This window comes from Chanodichthys erythropterus, chromosome 3, assembly GCF_024489055.1.
Source record: "Chanodichthys erythropterus isolate Z2021 chromosome 3, ASM2448905v1, whole genome shotgun sequence".
Classification (NCBI taxonomy): Eukaryota; Metazoa; Chordata; class Actinopteri; order Cypriniformes; family Xenocyprididae; genus Chanodichthys; species Chanodichthys erythropterus.
This window is the reverse complement of record NC_090223.1, coordinates 41,134,283-41,156,146: the sequence shown is the minus strand read 5'-3', so window position 1 is coordinate 41,156,146 and position 21,864 is coordinate 41,134,283. Positions and strand designations below refer to the sequence as shown.

Below are 21,864 nucleotides of genomic sequence, written 5' to 3'. Positions count from 1 at the left end.
CATATTTAATATTGTGCTGATGTAAGAATTTGTCCAGTAAATGGATTTGAAGATCTTCCCAGTAATCCTGACTAGAACATAGTATTAATGGGTTGTTTTTTTCCCTGTCAGTGTTTTGACTTTTTGTATAGTTGCTTTAAAAGCTGAAATGGGAAAAGTTTGACTTACAGTTAACCTGCTGTTCAGCATGTCACAACAGTGACAGTGAGTCAGCTGACTAAAAATACATGACAAAAAAGGAAAGTTTTTAATATTCTTTTCAGTCCAACTCTTGTATGAAAGTTTTTTGTATAAGAACCTCTTTCTCGAACTGTCAGGGTGATACATACTGTAGTAGTACAGCTGAAATTACACTGATCATGTGCAACATTTGAGAGTAGCAGTGATTGGCAAGAAATAACCAGCATTTATATATATTATATATTGCATAACATTTTACTTTCTTCTGCAGAGAAAGTAACGGGAAAGAACACAGTGAGGTTTTCTTGGATGGTTGTTAGAGAGGTTTAGGCCTGGGCTGTGTGCAGTGATGCACTGACTGTATTTATTAAAGCCGAAATGCGCAGGACAGCACTAGGCACAGTCGTCTCGAGAATGCTGAAAACTGTTTTCCCCTCTCCGCATTACTGCACAGAAGAATAGCACATTCTTAAATCTGTGCTTGTATGCATCTCTCCAGAGACGCATCGCCATGCCTCCACAATGGACGTAATGAGATTTTTCTGAGGCTTGTATTCATACTTATTCACTTGGGAACATATAGGGGCAATATTATCTGAAAATATGGATGTGGTTGTGATTAATATACGCAAATAGATATAAATGTGTATTGCAATGGGAATTAATGCATGACTGGATGGTTTTAAGCAAGATTGTGTTCATTTATCAGAGACTGTGTGATGCATTACATTCATATTGCATGAATTAGTTTTTCAATGCTTCCGGAATCCTCTTCCCAGGAGTCTTGATGCTGAAGTTATTAATTTAATTTTGAATAGAGCTGCCACCAGATGGAAAAGACATGGAATAGTTTTACGTATATAAGTCCCCCATTTTATGTTATCTACCAGTTATTCATCACCTGTCATTTCCTGTCACTTTCCAGGACATTTAACAACATGAATAAATTAACATTTATAGCTTTGTCCTTAATACTGGAGAATGGGGTGTTAAATGATGGAAAAACAGAAGACTTTTTTTTTTTTAATCAAACTAAATAACATCTCTTTTCACTCTGAGACAGCTGAAGTGCTTCGTGCCATCCTAAGTGGCGTTAATAAACCACTTAAATAGCAAGGCATGTGTAGAAAAGCATTAGGGAGATAAACATATTTGCTTGCAAGGCAAACATTTTTGTTTTATATTTATCGTTCCTCATTAGATATCTTTTGCATTTTGATGTATGGTTTCAATAATACTGAATAAATCTCAACAGAGATTTTTCCTTCACCCAGTGCTCTCTCACAGCTTAAATAGTTTCTTTTTGTGTTATTATTTATTTGCGGTATATAATTCTCCTCTGTTTTTCCAATCATACACTCATTACCATGGAGACTAAAGCATCCTGTAAGTGCAGATAACATTTCCGTAGATTAATGAGATAGATACGGCAAAATCATTGCTATTAATATACATACAAATGCACAGTCACAGTCACAAACTCTCTGCTGTATAATGTATCACTAAGCTATACAAACATTTGCATCACTGATCGATATTTCACTTCTAACCAAAAAGTAGTTCACAGCTCAGTGCCTAAAGTCATCAATGAATATGAAAGGTCACTGGCTAATAACCATCCTTCATCTTTTATGGTTTGTGATTGTGTGTGATAGATCATCTGTGCATCTTTGTGGGCTTGTGTGTGCACTGGACTGCAAAGTATTGTACAAACTTTATTGTAAGTCTCTTGGCCTTGAACAGAACCAAGGGCATATAAACAGCTCAGCCCATGGGGGCAGGTGCAATGCCTTTGACTTTAAGAAAAAATTTAATTTATCAGTTTCAGTCCTGTAGTAATATAAGTGTAAATGTAGAACTGAGATGGAATTATTTTGTCCACAATATTTCAGCATGATCTCATTAGTATTCATAGCTATGCATATGTAAAGCGTGGTTCTAGTGCGCACAGATTTTTATGTTTTGATAGACAATGAAACACACAATATGAGCATATGACAATATCTAAACCAAAAGCTTTTGCATATGAAGAACTTTAGAGATGTTGAATGTGTATGAAACCTTTGATGTTGAGAGAATATTGACTTATTGGTATGCAAAGGTGTCACACGTTTCCGTGTAGTTAGATTCCAAGGATGATGCTAGAAACGGGTGAGGACTAATAAAAAAAAAAAATGACAAAAGATTGACTAGTCAAAACAGACAATGAAAACTACTAAAACAAGACATAACTGTGACAAAAGGTCAATTTGGTTTAATTTATACTGAATTGAATATGTTTAAACATGTATAGTGCAGTTAACACCTAATTTTATTACGATTTCAATCTGTTGTTTGTAATAAAATGTGACAGCACACAAACATACACAAACAAGTAAAACACAAAGTTAATGTTAGACCATTGGTGTTTCACTAGTATTTCATGCTACTTAAGCTTTAAAAGATTAGTTCACTTTCAGATGAAAATTAGCCCAAGTTTTCCTCACCCTCAAGCCATCCTCGGTGTATATGACTTTGTTCTTTCTGATGAACACCGTTGCAGAAATATTAATAAATCTCCTGACGCATCCGAGCTTTATGATGGCAGTGAGCGGGATCAACGAGTATGAGCTGAAGAAAGTGTCTCCATCCACATCTATCCATCATAAACCTACTCCACACGTCTCCTGGTGGTTAATAAAGGCCTTCTAAAGTGAAGCAATGCATTTCTGTAAAAAACATCTATATTTAAAAAGTTAAGAAGTAACATATCTAGCTTCTGCCAGACTTTATATATATATATATATATATATATATATTTGGCTTGAGGGTGAATAAAGCTTGGGGAAATTTCATTTGAAAGTGAACTAATCTTTAATTTCAACATCTGAGTTTTTTATATTAATAAATTTGCCATTAAAAAGGTCTTTCTCATTTAGTTTAATGATAAATAAGGGTCCTGCTTCAAAGTTTTAATGTCTTTCTAAACATTTAGGGGCGGTTTCCCGGACAGGGTTTAAATTAAGCCAGGATAGGCCTTAATCTAGAATAGTTAATCGTGGCTTAAAAAATGGCTTTGTGAAACACAGATTAAAGGGATAGTTCACCCAAAAATGAAAATTTGATGTTTATCTGCTTACCCCCAGTGCATCCAAGATGTAGGTGACTTTTTCTCTTCAGTCTTCTCTTCAAAACTTGCTTAGACAAATCAAAATTAAAACCTGCGGCTCGTGATGACACATTAATGTCCTAAGACACGAAACGATCGGTTTGTGTGAGAAACCGAACATTATTTATATAATTTTTACCTCTAATACACCACTAGTTCCAACTTCGTTCAGCTTCCTGTTAGTGAGGTCAAAAAACGCGTTCTGATGACGGAAGGGATGCCTCGCCCATATACTTCAATGAGCGCGAGACATCACTTCCGTTGTCAGAGCGCGATCAGACCTCACTAGCCGGAAGCTGAACGAAGTTGGACATAGTGGTGTTTTAGAGGTAAAAAATTATATAAATACTGTTTGGTTTCTCGCACAAACCGATCGTTTCGTGTCTTAGGACATCAATGTGCCGTCACGAGCCGCAGGGTTTAATTTGGATTTGTCTATGGAAGTTTTTTCGACTCTTATTGTTCAAGTTCCCAATCACTGCTATTATTTGACTGACAGACGGCAGCGGTTGCAGTTAAAAATCATAATTTGCGTTCGACGGAAGAAAAAAAGTCCTCTACATCTTGGATGCCCTGGGGGTAAGCAGATAAACATCAAATTTTCATTTTTGGGTGAACTATCCCTTTAAGTACAAATTACTAAACCTAGACTATGGAGTCCTGATTTAAAATAAACTAGATTAATTTAAAACCAACAAATCCAAGAAAAACAATGGCAGAAAGACTGCAGTGCCAGTGCAAAGCCCAGTGCAAAGCATGATGGGAAGTGAAAGTCTTGTTTGATTGGGTTACTTGACTGAAACAAGTTATTTCAAAATTTAATTTCAAATTCAACATTTCAAGTCAATGTAACATAAAACAATCACATTTGAACCAAAAACAATGGTGTGTGTGTATATATATATATATATATATATATATATATATATATATATATATATATATATATACACACACACACACACACACACATTTTATTCTAGGGCCTATAGGCTTAATCTCTGTCTGGGAAACCGCCCCTTAAAAATGTCTTTGTACACCTTATGAATTAAATTCTACAAATGAGATCACTCTGAATATTTTTATGAAGATTTTACATAATGAGCTTGTGCATGCTTGTGTATATAGCCAGTGGAAGGAAAGAAGAAAAAAAAAAGAAAAAAAAGATAGGTTTACAGCATGTTTCCAGATCAAGTCTCTAGTCTCCTGGATTCCGTTCCTTCTTGAAATTGTGTGTTTGTAATACTACCTCTTCTATTGCCTGGTGGAGAGTATAAACGCAGCAGCCAAAGGCCAGGACACTAACAGTCTTATTTACTGACCCATGAAGTGCATGTGAAATTGCTCTGCAGGTGCAGAAAGTCATGGAGGATTTTGACAAAATCCTTAAGGTTCACAGCAGCCAATCCACCCAAAAACCACTTTGCTCTGCATTTTATAGACCACCAGTTTGGGTTCCAGCTGAACCAGTTTCTCTGCAAAGCTTTACACGTGTATTAACTAGACATGAATTTTTCCAGCAGAACTGCTGCCAATCACAGCCAGTCGGATTTAATGCTTATTATACAGTTATGTAGAACAAAAATTTGGACCAATAAGATGGGTGGGGAAACCAAGCTTCATCATGTCTGGTTAGGATATGTAAGAGAAGAATCTGAGGTGTACTGTGATATCCCTTTTCATTGTAATAGAGAAATCGCAAGAAAATCACACTTGCTAGTCTTCAACCTGCAGATGTTGTAACATTGGTGTTATAAAGCTATTGCCATTGTCAATCTGCAGAGTAGATGGAACAAAACCGTTTTTTTCAGGGACTTCAAACACTAAAAGGACAGTTTGAGGGGCCACAACACCGTTTTCAACTAAAAGTAGAAAACTTTTTATGTGTTTTGGCTGTTTACATGGGGGCCTGAAAATGCAAACTTTTGAAAGCAGGGTTCAAAATGCAGCTTTCTACAACCAGCGGAGAACGAGTTTGTTTGTTTGTAATGTAATTAAATGCCTGGTTATAGTTTGTTCATAATACATAATGTATTAAGTAATGTTAATCTATTGAGTCTTATTGTAAAGTGTTATCATATTTTGTTAACAACTTTCTCTACCAGAAGTCAGGGTTGTAAGGGTTAGATTCAATACAAACAACTCCTATAAAAAGAACTTCACATACTCACTTTTACAATTTGTAACATTAAAATTACCTGGATTTATTTAAGTCAAGTTTTTTCTTTAATATGACCGAACAACTATACCTTTTCTTATGAAGGTCAATACTAAAGTTAATTCAATTACAAATAACCCACTTAAGGCACCAGTGGTGTTTAGTGCACAGTATGTCATTATTGTACTGCTTGGGGGAAACACGCTTGCCCTGTGGAAGGTTAAAAACATTCACTGTCAGTGCACCACCTCGTGATGGGAGGAAGCACTCGGGCAGATTTCAAGCATCCATTGGGTGTACAGTATGTTGGAGGTTTCTGAAACTCTGAAGATTCTCCCTGAAGGGCAGCGGGCCAAAAGGTCCATCAGAGAGGTAGTAGTTGACCTTCCTTCTTTAAACTGGTTGGTGTGAACTTCAGACAGGAGGAAGACCAGATCCAGTACAGCTCTAGGGGTTTCCACTTTTAGTCTGAACACTTTCCACAGCAAACACTGCATTGCAGATAAGTATGCTCTGAGCAACACTTCTGTAAAAGCTAATGAAGATCAGGGCACTTGTGATGGATGGTCTTTGCTGGAGTGGGTTTCACCAGTAAAGAAATAACTGACAGTTGAGCAAATTGAGGGGAAGGAGGGCTAGTAACAACACCTGAAGTGACCCTCTAAAACAACTCATCAGAGATGCATGCAGCATCTCTTCAAATGCCTGCTTATGTTAGCTACACTCTTGGGCTTTCACGCTTAACGTTTCCTTTCGTTCAACATCTTCTAACACCCACAGCCTGGATCGTCATCGCCAAGCCCAAATCCCTCCATCCCTGAGCTCTGCTGTCTTGATTCTTGTCATGCAGTCTCTGACTTAAGTCTAGGCGTGTATGGACAAGTGAGAAGCTCTTACCTGTTTGCCTTCCCTATATTTTATTTGTATCCAGCATCATGTTTGCCATCATGCCTAAAAAATAAAGAAACTCACAAATTTTCTTTAAAAGATACAGGAGCTACTTCCAGTTTCTTTCTACCGTATTGTTCTGAATATAAAACGACCCTGTAAATACTGGTTAAATGTACCAACGATCACATTTAAAAATAAACACTTTTTGACATACCATAAAAATAACCTGTAGCCCATCTGAATTGTAACAATTAGGCTATCCATCTCATTGTGAAAACCATGTAGCCTACCACAATTTCTTTAACACTAAAAGTGAAATACAGTATTATTGCAGTTTTGAAATCTGGTTTACCTTCTTACATTTTACAGTCACGTACAGGGGAAGTTTGGTCCCATCAGCGAGGCTTTGATTAAGATAACAAATGATGCCACTGGCTAAGCATGGTGATTGATGAGCCTAAGTCAGGGTCATCGCCTGTTGCCACGGCAGCAAGACTCTGTGACTGACAGTCGGGATAGAAACGTACCCGAGGGGGTGGTGTCAGGGCTGAAATGTCCTTTGCGCTTAAAGATGGAGACAGGTAGAGAAAGGGCAGATGAGGGAGCTGATGGTGTTGTGACAGAAGATGGTCCATTTTATATCCCATAAGAGACTTAGAGAGAGAGTGTGTGAGAGAGACAGTGGAATAAAATATGCAAGATTGGCTATTAATCTTCTATTGAGGGTATGGGATGTCATGGTTGTAATGTTTGGACGTTTTCACTGGCTCTAGCTGTAATGATTACATGCCTGTAGAATACCTAGTGAGCTGCTTCACTGGCTACTGCCTATGCACAGCTTCCTTTTAAATGGGACCTATTATGCCCATTTTACAAGATGTAATATAAGTCTCTGGTGTCCCCAGAATGTGACTGTGAAGTTTCAGCTCAAAATACCCCACAGATCATTTATTATAGCTTGTCAAATTTGCCTCTATTTGGGTGTGTTCCTTTAAATGCAAATGAGCTGAAGAGGGCGGAGTTTTAACAGCTTGAGCTTTGGTTGCTTAACAACAACAAAGCTGGAGAATCTCATGCAGCCAAAATGACAATTGTCAGTTATGGTGTGTAGCCTTTACATTGTTCAAACCAGAGTTGAATACTGATGGAGAGACTCTGGAAAATGGTTATTAGACAAATGTATGTAGTCGCTGTGGAGTTGATTCAACTCATCAACTAGCATGTGCTGTCATGTTAATCTTTTTGTGCAAATCCAGCGTTGAATTGACCCTCGTTTGTGAAGCAGTTTGGTGTAAAATGATGGCATTGAACTTTGAGCGTCGTAACTTTGCAGATGTTGTTTATGCTCTACATTATACACTAACTAAAGTTAAAAAAGTCAAATCATAATCAATCCCTTTAAGGACCTCAGACATGTTTTGAGTGCTCTATATAGGTAGCAACTCAATGGCTACTGTAGAAATAACTCTCTGCAGGTGTTGACTCACAATTGAGACTGTAGTAGAGTTTGATGTTAGCATTCTGCGTAATAACCACAAAATACACAGCACACACAAATATGGAGTGAAATATTTTATTAATAATCACACCAAACATTAGTAAACTATTTTTATAAGTACTTTTCAGTGTTGCACAAAATATATTTTATTTATAAACAACATTTCATTATAATTCTATTGCATTTATCTAGCAACTCTTGTCCATCATATAAAAAGCATTCTGCACGTTCACATACTCAGCATGTGTGAGTACTGTTTTCTTTCTCCAAAGAAATTGATACTTTTATTCAGCAATGTTGCATTGAAGTGATCAAAAGTGACAGTAAATATTTATATTGATTTATATTTCAAATAAATGCTTTTATTGCATTTTTTATGCATCAAATATTCCTGGGAGGAAAAAAAAAAAAAAAGGTTTCCACAGAAATATTAAGCAGTACAACTGTTTTCAACATATTTCAGGCAGACAGGGAAAACCAAAACAAAAACACAATAATTCATCATCCTCAAAACCTTAATTCTCAATAAAAACTTCTGTAGACATCTGGCAGAAATAAAGTCAATCTGGTTAGTAATAAGTGAAGCTGTAATGCTGTTTTTGGAGTTGTTTAATCATCCTCTGCTGAGATCTTGTGAGATTTAATGTTTTCTTTTATCTTTAGTTGATTTCATCTAAGGCTAAGTCATTTGTAGTTCTTGTTTCTCTTTTATTCAGTGATTCTGCTTGTTAACAGCAGGTGTTCATCAGTGTCAGAATTCACTCATTTGTTTTTATTCTCTCTGTCAAGTGGACTATAGTATTAAACTAATGTAATGAATAATGGATGATGGTATGATTTGGAACACAGCCCCTGAGTGTCGACTTTGAGGGCTGTTAATTCACAGTATATTGCTGTAGGCTACTTTCTTGAAAACGACAAAGAATGCATTTTTTTCTTTGGTATATTACTGTAAAAACAGTATGTTACCAGAATTTTAGTCACAATTTTTAACAGTGTAACTAGGAACACAGACGAGCAGGCAGACAGGGAAAATCAAACGCAAACAGACTTAACATACACCTGACACAAAATTTTTATAATCAGTATTTATTTTCTGGTGTCATGTATTTATTTTTTTCACTCGCTCTTCATTCTGGGATTGCCTTCTGTGAAGGAAACATGCAGTGCTGACCTAGAATTTGAGAAAAAAAAAAAAGAAAAAAAAGAAGGTATTTTGGCATAATTATGCTGTCAACCGTTTGAACTAGTCTTCGTGTCTCTGCCTGTTAAGCCTAAAATACTGCCTTCGTAGGCAGCTCAGAAGGATTTGGAACAGAGCAAGGGTCTCTGACTCATAATGACTCTACTGAGTGATATCTTATGCTGCATTTAAGATCACAGTATTATAATATTTTAATGAACTCTTTTCAATAGCCTGTTTTTGAGGTGTCACAGCTGAGCATGAACTGTAGTTGAACTAGGAAAAGGAAAGAAAACTAGAAAAAAAAAAAAACATTTAAGTTGCTTTAATCCATAAGCAAATAAATGGGAGAGGGCATTAAATGAGTGGAAGAGAGTATGTGAATTATCTATGGATGAATCCACACGGACACTGTCTGAAATTACAGTAACACTGGATGCACAGAAATAAGCAAAAATAATGAATGTTTGAAAGATTATTTCTCTGTTGACTTATCAATTTCTTCTTCTAGTTTTAAGCTTTATTGTCTAGAATACTCTGTTCATACTTCCCCTCCTCAGACCTTTAATTAGTGCTAGTCAATCACATATAACTACAATAACATTTATGACAGAGGTGATAAAAATTAAATTGGGTAATGTTGCATGTCCAGTAATGGTCTTTGTTTAATTGGATGTAAAGATGATGAAGTTTAACTAAACCTGTCTTTTGACTGTGTCTGCGTGTGACTGTGTGAATTTGTGTTTCCGTTGTGTACCTGTGTCGTCAGTGGTATGAATTATGAATTATCCACCCAATCACTGTTAATGCTCCGTGAAGCAAAGTGCTCACCCTGCAACTCTACAGATTTTTATAAACATAACTGCCGGTAAACACCCTGCCCATACCCCCTCTTTTCCATCCTGTGACAATCCACTGCAGAACGGAAATCGATTTAGGGGAACAAAACAGAACCACATCACAATAAAAATGGTCAGAACGCTTCAGTCCTCTTTGGCTTTGATAAAAGTGCTTAACTGGTTCTTAACGCTCCTGATTTAAATTTTCCTATCATTGCTCCATCCTCCGGCGAGCTGCTGGGGCGGAATGGGAATTCGTCTGAGGAGATAAGTGTTGTATCACCTGCTTATATCATATTAGTGGAAATAGTGCTCTGGTACAATTACTGTGGTAATCAGAAAACAGGTTTCCTACTTAGCCTTTTTTATTCTATTATGTGGGAGAAAGAGGTGGTATTTTGAGATATTTTCTCTCTGTAATTTTCACTGATGGCTGAAAGTTACTTTCTTCTCACTGATGTTTTGAGATATGAAACAACTGACAGCTTTAGACATGATGGTTGTTGTGGAGGTGTTATGACTGCAGCAATTTAAAGGGATAGTTCACACAAAAATGAAGATTCTGTCATCATTTACTCACCCTCATGTCGTTTTAAACCCTGTGTGACTTTCTTCTGTGGAGCACAAAAGAAGACATTTTGAAGAATGTTGGAAACCAGTTTGGTGCTCAGTGACTTCCATTGTATGGACGAAAAACATTTCTCAAAATATCCTTTATTGTTCCACAGAAGAAAGAAAGTAATGCAGGTTTGGAACAACATGAAGGTGAGTATGATGACATAATTCTTTATTTTTTGGTGAACTATACCTTGAAAGTTTTCCATTTACTGAAATGTGAAGTGGTTAAGTAAATTTGGAGAGTTTAATGGAGGCCTTCTTGCAAACTTTGAGTTTCTTAACCTTTTTTTTCCTGAGTTGAATTTGTGTGTGAACGATGATGCCATAAAAAATGTCAGCGTGTCATTGATTTTGTGATGGTGTGATTGACCATGTGGAATCATGAGGCTGAGCAGGTTTGGGTGGCAGACTGTCAAAAATATCCTGGCATTATGCCATTAGCCGCAAGGCACTGGCACTCGCTGTCCAGAATGAGCATGTAATGCGTCTGGACTCACTTCTCTTCCACTCAAATGCTAGATCTACTCAACAGCCATGGACTTTTTCTGCTTTCCTCTGCTCACTGCATAAATAAAAAATTGTGTGGTAACTTTTTAAAAATAAAAATAAAACTTTTTTTTTGAGTTAAGTTGAATTCATTTGCTGAATTATTTCAAGTAAATGCCTTGACAAACTTAAAAATATCAGGTTGCCATGAATTGAAATCTGCCATCATTGTAACAAGTACTTATTTAGATTATGATAAACTTTAATATAATTTATATAATTAAGATGAATAAAATGCTCTATGAGATTTTTCTGCAAGTTGTTTACAGTGTTTTATAGTTTTTATTTCATGTTTTTACCTGTAAAACCAATGAGAAAATGCAGTAATAATAATGCGCTTGTGTATTAACTTGAAAAAAGAAAAAAGATTTTGCTTGGAAAGACCCCAAAATAAAAATTTCAAACATGTATGATTCTTTCTTCTGTTGAACACAAAGAAGAAGATATTTTAAAGAACATTGGTAATTAAACAATCAAAGGTAGCCATTGACTATAGAAGGAAAAAAACAATACTATGGAAGTCAGTGGGTGCCATCAGCTGTCTGGTTACCCACATTCCTCAAAATATCTTCTTTTGTGTTCAACAGAAGAAAGAAATTCATATGTGTACTCATAAAAATTGAGGGTGAGTAAGTGATGACAAAATTTTCATTTTTGGGTGAACTATCCCTTTAAGTTAAAAGAAAACTGCAATAATAATGTCATTTATTTATATAAGAATCATTTTTACATTGTTCTTTATTTCTAACTCTGTCTTGTCCTAGAACATCTACAGCAATAACTTAAACTGAGATTTTATCCTATGGAAACACAACAAACACTTCATAGTGCAAAAGCCACTTTAGAGATAAACACACAGTATAAAGTGGAATTAAAGAGTGGAGGAGGGCCTAGAGACTGCGAATGAAATGAGGAAATGATGGCATCCATGTTTGAAGAAGATAATCCATGTGGCGGGTGACAAGGGAGATAAAAAACACCAGGACGGTGACTGATAAGACTCAGAGACATCGTAGAGCACTTCCAGGTCTTCAGTTGGAAAAAGGCAAAAACATTATGCTCCTGGCACACCAGTTGAAACTTCTCCAGATTTGAGGATGACTTAGTGTGAACATTTGCAGAAAAGACCGCATTTCTCTCTGAGGGATTAAGACCCCTGGGGTAGTCTTTATTTTTGCAATTTCAGTGATAAATATCCTGTCAGTCATATAGCCAATCTGCATACTACATGATCAGTCAGAAAATAAAAAACAAAAATCGAGGGTGCAAATACAAGGTGATCAGCTCCACAGGGAGCATTCATAATGTGCACTGTTAACACAGTAGTTAGCAGTCGAGAAGACGGTTCAGACCACTCCAAATAGCATCTAATCATGGACCCCATAAATATTCAGATTAACCTGATTTATTCATACATCTATGTTCTTAAACGAAACCTTGAGCGAGCGAGAGAGAGAGAGAGCAGCTAAACAACTAGATATAAATCAGCGTGACCTTTTGTGAACATCGAGTTGTACTTTATCTCCTACTGCTTTCCCTAAATATGATTATCTTAATGTATTCATCATATTCTTACAGTCGACCTGGCACACATTCACCTGTCAGAGATGGCACAAAAGAGCCCTGCCACAGTCAAGCTTCTCTTGCCTACAGCCATATCACAGAAGCGCCTGCGCTAATAGCACCTCTGTCTATGTCATTAAAAGCAATGGGCATCACTCAAACCAGGTCACGCCATTTTGTTCTAGAACACTCGAACCGCTTCCTTTCTTTGAATGTTTAATGAGAATTCTTTTTTCTTATTCACAGAAGCACACAATCCAGCTAATGAGCTTGAGTTTACTCACACAGGCGCTTATACATAAACATTCACATCTCAAATACGCGCTTCTGAAGATGTCACAAATGCGACATGGTTATGAGCTTGCAAGTTAATTGAAAGTGTGTTTAATAACATGTACTGTATTAACAATAACCTGATGACCTTGGGGTAACAGAGGTTGCCTGATCTTGACATGAAAACACCAAACTTAAGGACTAATGGAAGGTTTCTTTTTTCTTTGGAGAGTGAAAATGGAAAAAGAGGCATCTTTTTGAGTTTCATTACTTTGAATGTCTAAATTGGTTTAATGGTTTTTAAGGCTATTAAGAAAGTATTTAATGTGTGTGCTAACCTCTTAAGCCTTCACAAATGTTTTTCTGTTTTCTTTTAGTTTAGAGAGACATCCTTGGTCAATAATAGCAAATGACTATTGGCATGTTTACAATGATTCTGAATGTTAAAACGCTAGTCGCTAAGTGGTAATGACAGTACACCTTTATTCCAAACAACGGCAGTCATAATGACTTATTGACTATTTTAAAAGGTGATGTTTATTGTGTGCTTTATATCTCAGTATTCTGTGAGAAATTTTTAGTAGATGCTAAGTACTTGGTTAGCTTCTGCTAAATCCTGCTAAAACCTCATTTTGCAAGACAGCGATTAGTAGGCACCTTCAAATTGGGGCTTTTGTTAAGGTGGTTTTAGTTATTTGGATTAAATTGTTTCATTATTAGCTCATTGTCAAAGCTGTATGTTAAATCCTAAAGGGATGGTCTGGTTCCAAAGAGATGTCTTTGGTTTTATGAGGAAAGACAGCTTTAAGTTGCTGGTGCTATATCCCTATTTAATAAGCTGCAAGCAGTCTTAAGCGGAAATCCTTGCTGCTGTTTGTCTTGTCAGTTAAAATTAAATTGAATTTGTAACAGAGAGCAAGAAAAGAACCGAAGCTGTCAGTCAGTGCAGGAAATGAGGACTATATGGCCTACTGTGTTTTAAGCATTCATTTCCCTCAGTCTTAACTCTCTCTCTCTCTCTTTATCTCTGAAGGGTGATCTCTGCTAGCGCTAGCTCAGGCATGAAGGATGAGACTGAATATTCATGTCGATTTTGTGGGCTGTGGTCTGGCAGCTGCAGGCTATGGTGATTTATCTTGAATGTCTCTGTGTGTGTGTACAGACATGCTGTAAAGAGAAACCTTCTCAATCATTCATCCATCCATCAAGCTCCTACACTAGATAGAAGTGGCTCTTTTGCAGATCTCAGATCAGGTGGGCAGCATTCTCCACATCAATGTCTTTGGCAAGATACGGTTTCAAAGCAGCTTTCCCAAAACAGCTTCACACTTATATTTGAGGGATTGTTTTTCAGTCAGTTAAATGCAGCTCTGATAGACCATCTCTATCCTTAATTATATCATCTCTCAATCAAAATAATGACAAATTTTAGCTAAAATCAGAAAGAAAGAAAGAAAGGGATATAATTGTTGGGTTTTGTAAAGGTGGTGGTCTCTTTGCACCTCATTGCTCTGACATGGCTGTATTTGTCTCTGCTCAGTCTGCTGTGTAAAAATCCTTCATTGGCAAATGAATATAAATGCACCCAGCCCTCCATTTTTTCTCCCCCATGTCTGCTGAATGGGGAACATTGGGGTTGTTCTATCACTCTTTCCTTGAGGGCTATAATGTGGAAGGGCTCTGAAGGGTGACGGCGAGATTCACTTTGCATCCTGGAATCAGATGTTATCTAGTTCTCACAGGCTCACAGTATTTTCTCTAATAATCTAGTGAGCCAGAAGGCATATCTTAAGATAAAGATGCTGCACACTTCTAATGTTCTAATGTTCCTCAAACAAACAAGTCTGAAACTCCATTTCACATATGTCTGTTAGTCTGATGAACAGCGATTATAGCCAGCATTTTTGATAATTTTCACAAAAATTTCAAGGCCCCCAGAATATTTTGTTGTATGAATATCTGAACATGCAATATATCAAAAGAACAGACCCTCTGCTTTTAAACAAACAGACAATATAGATATATTGAACAAAAAGCAGAGAAAAGACTACAACGTGTATAAGCAATTCTTTTATCGATTGTTTCTGCTCCGTTTTCCCCTGTGTTTTCATCCGGAGATTCAGTGCTGGGAAAATGCTGTCAATAGCGGGGAAGCGTTGTCTCATAAATGACGGAAAATTCCATCAAAGAGTTAAAGGGTTGGTTCATCTAAAAAAATCACAATGTCCTTTCAAACCTCCAAAATTTCTTTCTTCTGCAGAACACAAAAGGATAATGTACTGGTCGATCTTTTCTGTGCTATTATAATGCATAGGGACTAAAGCTTTCAAGCTTCCAAAAGGACTAAAAGGCAGCATTAAAGCAGTATGAAAGAAGTCCACATGACTTCTACACAATAATCTAGTCTTCTGAAGCCATATGACAGCTTTGTGTGAGTAAAAGTCTTTCAATAGAGTAGAATTTTAGCTGATTTTCTTCATATATATACACCTATTTTCTACACACACATGTATATATATATATATATATATATATATATATATATATATATATATATATATATATATATATATATATATATATATATATATATATATATATATATATATATATATATATATATACACACACACCTACCCTAACTCTCCTTTTACACATTCATGCGAGGCCATGAAAGAAGTACACTATATTGCCAAAAGTATTGGGACACCCCTCCAAATCATTGAATTCAGGCTTTCCAATCACTTCCATGGTCACAGGTGTATAAAATCAAGCACCTAGGCATGCAGACTGCTTCTACAAACATTTGTGAAAGAATGGGTCGCTCTAAGGAGCTCAGTGAATTCAAGTGTGGGACCGTGATAGGTTGTGACCTGTGCAATAAGTCCATTCGTGAAATTTCCTCACTACTAAATATTCCATGGTCAACTGTTAGTGGTAGTAAATTGGAAGCAGTTGGGAACAACAGCAACTCAGCCACGAAGTGGTAGGCCACGTAAAATCACAGAGCGGGGTCAGAGCATGCCGAGGCACACAGAGCGCAGAAGTCACCAACTTTCTGCAGAGTCAATATCTACAGACCTCCAAACTTTGTGTGGCCTTCAGATTAGCTCAAGAACAGTGTGTAGAGAGCTTCATGGAATGGGTTTCCATGGCCGAACAGCTGCATCCAAGCCTTACATCACCAAGTGCAATGCAAAGCGTCGGATGCAGTGGTGTAAAGCACACCGCCACTGGACTCTAGAGCAGTGGAGACATGTTCTCTGGAGTGACGAATCACTCTTCTCTGTCTGGAAATCCGATGGACGAGTCTGGGTTTGGCGGTTGCCAGTAGAACGGTACTTGCCTGACTGCATTGTGCCAAGTGTAAACTTTACACTGATTCTGGTGTGGGGTTGATTTTCAGGGGTTGGGCTTGGCCCCTTAGTTCCAGTGAAAGGAACTCTTAGTGCTTCAGCATACCAAGACATTTTGGACATTTTCATGCTCCTAAATTTGTGGGAAAAGTTTGGGGATGGCCCCTTCCTGTTCCAACATGACTGCGAACCAGTGCACAAAGCAAGGTCCATAAAGACATGGATGAGCGAGTTTGGTATGGAGGAACTTGACTGGCCTGCACAGAGTCCTGACCTCAACCCGACAGAACACCTTTGGGATGAATTAGAGAGGAGACTGTGAGCCAGGCCTTCATCAGTGCCTGACCTCACAAATGCACTTCTAGAAGAATGGTCAAAAATTCCCATAAACACACTCCTAAACCTTGTGGAAAGCCTTCCCAGAAGAGTTGAAGCTGTTATAGCTGCAAAGGGTGGACCAACTCCATATTAAACCCTATGGATTAAGAATGGGATGTCATTAAAGTTAATGTGCACGTAAAGGCAGACGTCCCAAAACTTTTGGCAATATAGTGTATGTTTTTGAAGTTTGTGAATTTTATCTTTTGAATCTGATCTTTCCAGTAAATCAAAGCCATTCTGAATGATTCATTATTTGCTATGAGTCAGTCTCATTTGGTTCTTGACTGGAAGGGGAGATTATTAATCAATAATGACTTAAATTTCAGCCTGTCCCTCACACAAAGCTATCATCACATGACTTCAGAAGAATGTAGTTGCCTGGACCACTTGTATAATACTTTTATGGGGCATTTGCATCCTTTTGAAAGTATGAAAGCTACCCATTCATTTTAACTACATGAAAAAGAGTAGCCAGCACAGTCTTCAAAATGTCTTCCTTTGTGTGTCAAAAAAACTCATTTCAATAACACTTTGCAATAAGGTTGCATTAGTTAACATTATAAATACTTAATCATGTTATAAATACTATAGTTAACATGATCTAAGAATTAACAATAATTCTACATTTATTAATCTTAGTTAATGTTAATTTCACATTTACTAACACATTATTAATCTCAAATGTTGTATTTGTTGACATTAGTTAATGCTCTGTAAATTAACATGAACAAACAATGAACAACTGGATTTTTATTAACTAACATTAAAGCCAAAAATGAAAATTCTTTCATTAATTGCTCACTCTCATGTCGTTCCAAACCACTGATTCGAAACAAAAGATTCGTAAAGCTTTGAAGCTTCATGAAGCAGTGTTTTGAAATCGCCCATCACTATATTGTTGAATAAAGTTGCTATTTGGTTATTTTTGGAGCAAAAAAAGTACTCTAGTCGCTTCATAACCTTAAGGTTGAACCACTGTAGTCACATGAACTGTTTTAAATATGTTTTTAGTAGCTTTCTGGGCATTGGAAAAGAGAGTGTTATTGCTGGTCATGCAGGCCTTACTGAGCCATCAGATTTCATCAAAAATATCTTAATTTGTGTTTAGGGTGAGTAATTGGGGTGAGAAATTAATTACATAAATTTCATTTTTGGGTGGACTATCCCTTTAAGAAAGATTCATAAATACTGTAGCAAATGTATTGCTCATTGTTAGTTCATGTTAGTTAATGCATTAACTAATGTTAATAAATGAGACCTTATTGTAAAGTGTTACACTAATTTCTTTGTACTGCATCTGTGGCATGCTGCCATTTACCACAGGGAATCGCATTATGCTACATACAATACTAATGGCAGTCTATGTGGCATATGAAAATTGAAGCCTTTAATTTGCAGCACTGCAAAAAAACAAAAAAATGTTTCAATATGCAAACCTTTTCAAAACTAAACACTTCAAAATTACAGTCTTGGCTACAAAAACAAAAAATTAATTGAACACAGTCTCAAACCTTTATAATTACTAACCAATATATTAATTATAGCTATCTGTAATATTTAAAGTCTCTTCATGACCAGTTAAAAAAGTAAATCCACTTAGTTTTGTTTGGTATCTCTGCAAGGAATACCAGGAGGGCACATGAGGGACAGGAAATGAATATTGCATCTGATATGTAAACCACTGTTGATGTGGAGCTGCATCCATTCTGCAAACTCCACCCACAGGAATTATATCAATGTCTTATAACCAGAAGTTCATCCCCCTAGAGAATATTCCCATCTCAGGAGGATGATTCAGACAGCTTTACAGCTCAATATATACACATTTTTATACTAAATTATGAATGAAAGTTTAAGAAATATACAAGCTTCACATTAAATCTTTATACTCTCTGGCCAAATCTGCCCGCATTTATATAGTGTATTTAGAGTAAATACATTTCATGGAATTTATACACAGATCAACAGCATGAAATCAAATTAAATCTTTTTTTCTCACTCTCCCTCTTTTCAGGTGTTTACACGCTATGGGAAGTGTTACATGTTTAACGCTGCCGAAGAGGGGAAGACTTTGAGGACCACAATGAAAGGAGGCACAGGCAATGGCCTGGAAATCATGTTGGACATCCAGCAAGATGAATACCTTCCTGTGTGGGGAGAAACAGGTACACACACATACACACAAACACAGTCATCCCTGATCACACTATGTACACTTGAGCTTTCCCGGAGCTCTCCCTTGCTAAACATCTCTCCTCATTCGCAGGAGAAACTCAGATTGTCTTACAGGTGTCTGATTAGGACAAGGTTTTGTCAGCGCTTTCAGTGTGATGCCATCCCCAGGGACACAGTGAATATTTGCCAGAGACACACACCTTGAAGAACAGCTGTGATGCTGTAATGGTGTAGACAAATCCAGTGGGATTCATTATCAAATAGAGGTTCTTGCATCCTGTTGAACTGATCTGATGCATCTACACTTCTCAGAACAGTAGTACACAAAAAACTTCACTTTTTTTGATTAGCATTGTGAAACCCAAGCAAAGCACAGCTTCCCTCGTAGTGTGTACGATATTTCAAAGGAGATGAAAGCCTTTAAGGATTAAGAGAGCGGCATTGAGAATTCCCAGCAAAAGATTCATTAGCATTTGAAAGGTTACAAGTTTAGCTGAAGCTGAATTCTAATTTATTCCGAGAAATATCGACATACTTTTTCCAACAATGAACAAAACGAATCAGAGCGTAATGACTATACATTTCATCAGCTGTTTTGAAAGAGTGGCCTTTAAAGCAATGGCACAAATTGTACCACGGCTTTATCGCTGCTTCAGGGCTGATATGTAAATCTTTTAGATTTGCTTTTTATTCACATAACTGTGAAGGATATGGGCAATAGCCAGATATATCTTCTACAATTCCTATATTCTGTAGATCTGATCTATGGCCTATTTTACGCATCTGTTGTCAGATCAGCTATTTGGGCAGAGTCCATAAATGATACAGTATATTGAATTCTCGTTCTCTTCCTCAAATTCAAATTTGCCACATTGATGATGTACACAAGAACCAGTGAAGTGTGTGCATATTTTTGTTTGCTCCTCCTCTTTTCTCCTTATATGGTGTCCAATGTGCTCACTGCACTCCACTGCTCTTAGGCCGAGTGTCCACCAAAGCGTTTTTAGCCAGCTGAAAATGCCTAGCTGCACTACAAAAAATGATTTTTTGATGCTGTTCAGTTTATTTAAACAATTAATTTTGATTCAACACCATTGTATCAGGTTTCTGGTTTAAATGTGATTGATTCATGTTAAATTGACTTGAAACGATTACTCTTTGACTTAACTTGATGTTTTCATATTGGAATAACATGTTTCAATCGAGTAAACCCAACCAGGACTCAATCAAACAGGATTTTTACTTCCCATCATGCTTTGCAAAGGGGCTGAACTAGGAGTGTAAATGTTGAAATAAAGTGTTATTTTAAGCAGTTTTTAGGAAGATGAGAAAATGGAAAGACTTTTTTAATGTTTACTGTTCTATTGTGTTGGTATTTAAAAGTTTATGTTAATTAATAGTTTTAGGGTTACCATTGTGGTGAATTGTTGCACTTGAGGACCTGCTAACAAACTTTCAAATTACTTTATTAAGAAAGTAATCACTTTGTTAGTGCTCTGGGCTGCATTTCCCAAAAGCATTGTAAGCCTATGTTGATTGTAAAACCATTGCCACCAATGGACTTATGATCAATTTAGGGCTTTACAATGTTTTTGATTAAGGCAATTTAGGATGAATCCAGTATCACATCTAGATTTCTAACACCAAACATCACAAAAGTGAAAATCACAAAATTAAACGAAGAATTAATTGTAAAAATCAATGTCTATAAAAACAATTTATTTTTTATTTATTTTTTATTTATTGTTTTTTATTTGTTTTCCAAAACATTGCAAATTTGGGCTGACACTATTAAATTGAGCTGTGCCCAACCATAGTAAATAAGTTGAATCAACCTTAATAAATTAAGTTGACCCAACGTAAGTACATTCAATTGGAATAACAGAATTGCATAATGCTGAAATAAAGCAACTTAATCATGTGGAAATCCTTTCCATGATTTTTTTATGTTCGTTCAAAGAGTTATTATTTTGAGTGTGTGTGCCCTTGAGAGTACAGCGGGGGGGGTTTTCATTTAAGAGGCTTTGCTTGCTATTATACGGATGTCGATACATGTAAAGTATTCTCGCTGGCTCTTGTTTTAAATAATTTTGTTCCGTTATTATTGTTGTTGTCATCTGTTGACATTGTACAAGCAGAATGTGGTGATTGGTCGGTGCTGTATTTGTCCTGCCCCTCCTCCTCTGTGATTGGATGATTGGAAAAATGACAGTGATTAGCACTGCGTTTTACCCAATGATGAAAATTCTTCAACTCTGGTAAAAAACGCTGAGCTCTCAGCGCTTCAGTGTGAAATAGACGCACAGCGCCTTGTTATGCTCCTGGCATTTTAAAAATGCGGTATTCCCATTGAAAACAATTGGAAAAATACACTAGGCTCGGAAAAAACTCTTTGGTGGACACGCTGCCTTATTCTCACACTTATCATTAGAGCACCAGATTTGAATTTTATGAAGATGTTCAGTGTTATAATGTTTTAGTCAGTTCCTCACACAAAGCTATCATATGGTTTCAGAAGACTCTGAATATTCCTCTTTTGGACCACTTTTATGGTTCTTTTATGTGCTTTTTGGAGCTTGAGAGCTACTTTCCTCTCATTCCACATCCATCTCCTGTTGTGTTCCATATATCCAGTAAATGCAAGTTTATTTTTGGATAAACTTATCCTTTGATATTGCTCCAGAAAAGCAGTTTTCATTTGTTTATTCATTCATTTATTTTAGGACATTTGGATAAAAGTCATTGTCTATAATCAAAATGTTCTTTGTACAGAAAATAATAAGTTATTTATGTAATGGATAGTTTAACTTTTCATTATTCAACAAAATAAAATTTCAAGTTTCATTGTTTTTTTTGTTTGTTTGTTTGTTTGTTTTTTTAATAAAGGTGTTTTCGTTATAAGGTGTTTTTTGGACATAAAGAAGAAACACAAAAATGCAGTTTATGTTTTTCACAGCGGTTCTTAAAGGATTAGTCCACTTTTAAATACAATGTTCCTGATAATTTACTCAGCCCCATGTCATCCAAGATGTTCATGTCTTTTTTTTTTTAGTCG

The 21,864-nt window shown here is 36.5% G+C and overlaps 1 protein-coding gene across 2 annotated transcripts in view; it reads left to right on the top strand.

The window, feature by feature from the left end:
* asic2 (acid-sensing (proton-gated) ion channel 2) overlaps positions 1–21,864 on the top strand; it is a 448,191-nt gene that overhangs the window by 375,399 nt on the left and 50,928 nt on the right. For both annotated transcript variants that reach the window (XM_067375601.1, XM_067375593.1), the window contains exon 2: positions 18,649–18,799. In XM_067375601.1, the coding sequence (XP_067231702.1) occupies positions 18,649–18,799 (151 nt within the window). The remainder of the gene's footprint in view (positions 1–18,648; positions 18,800–21,864) is intronic.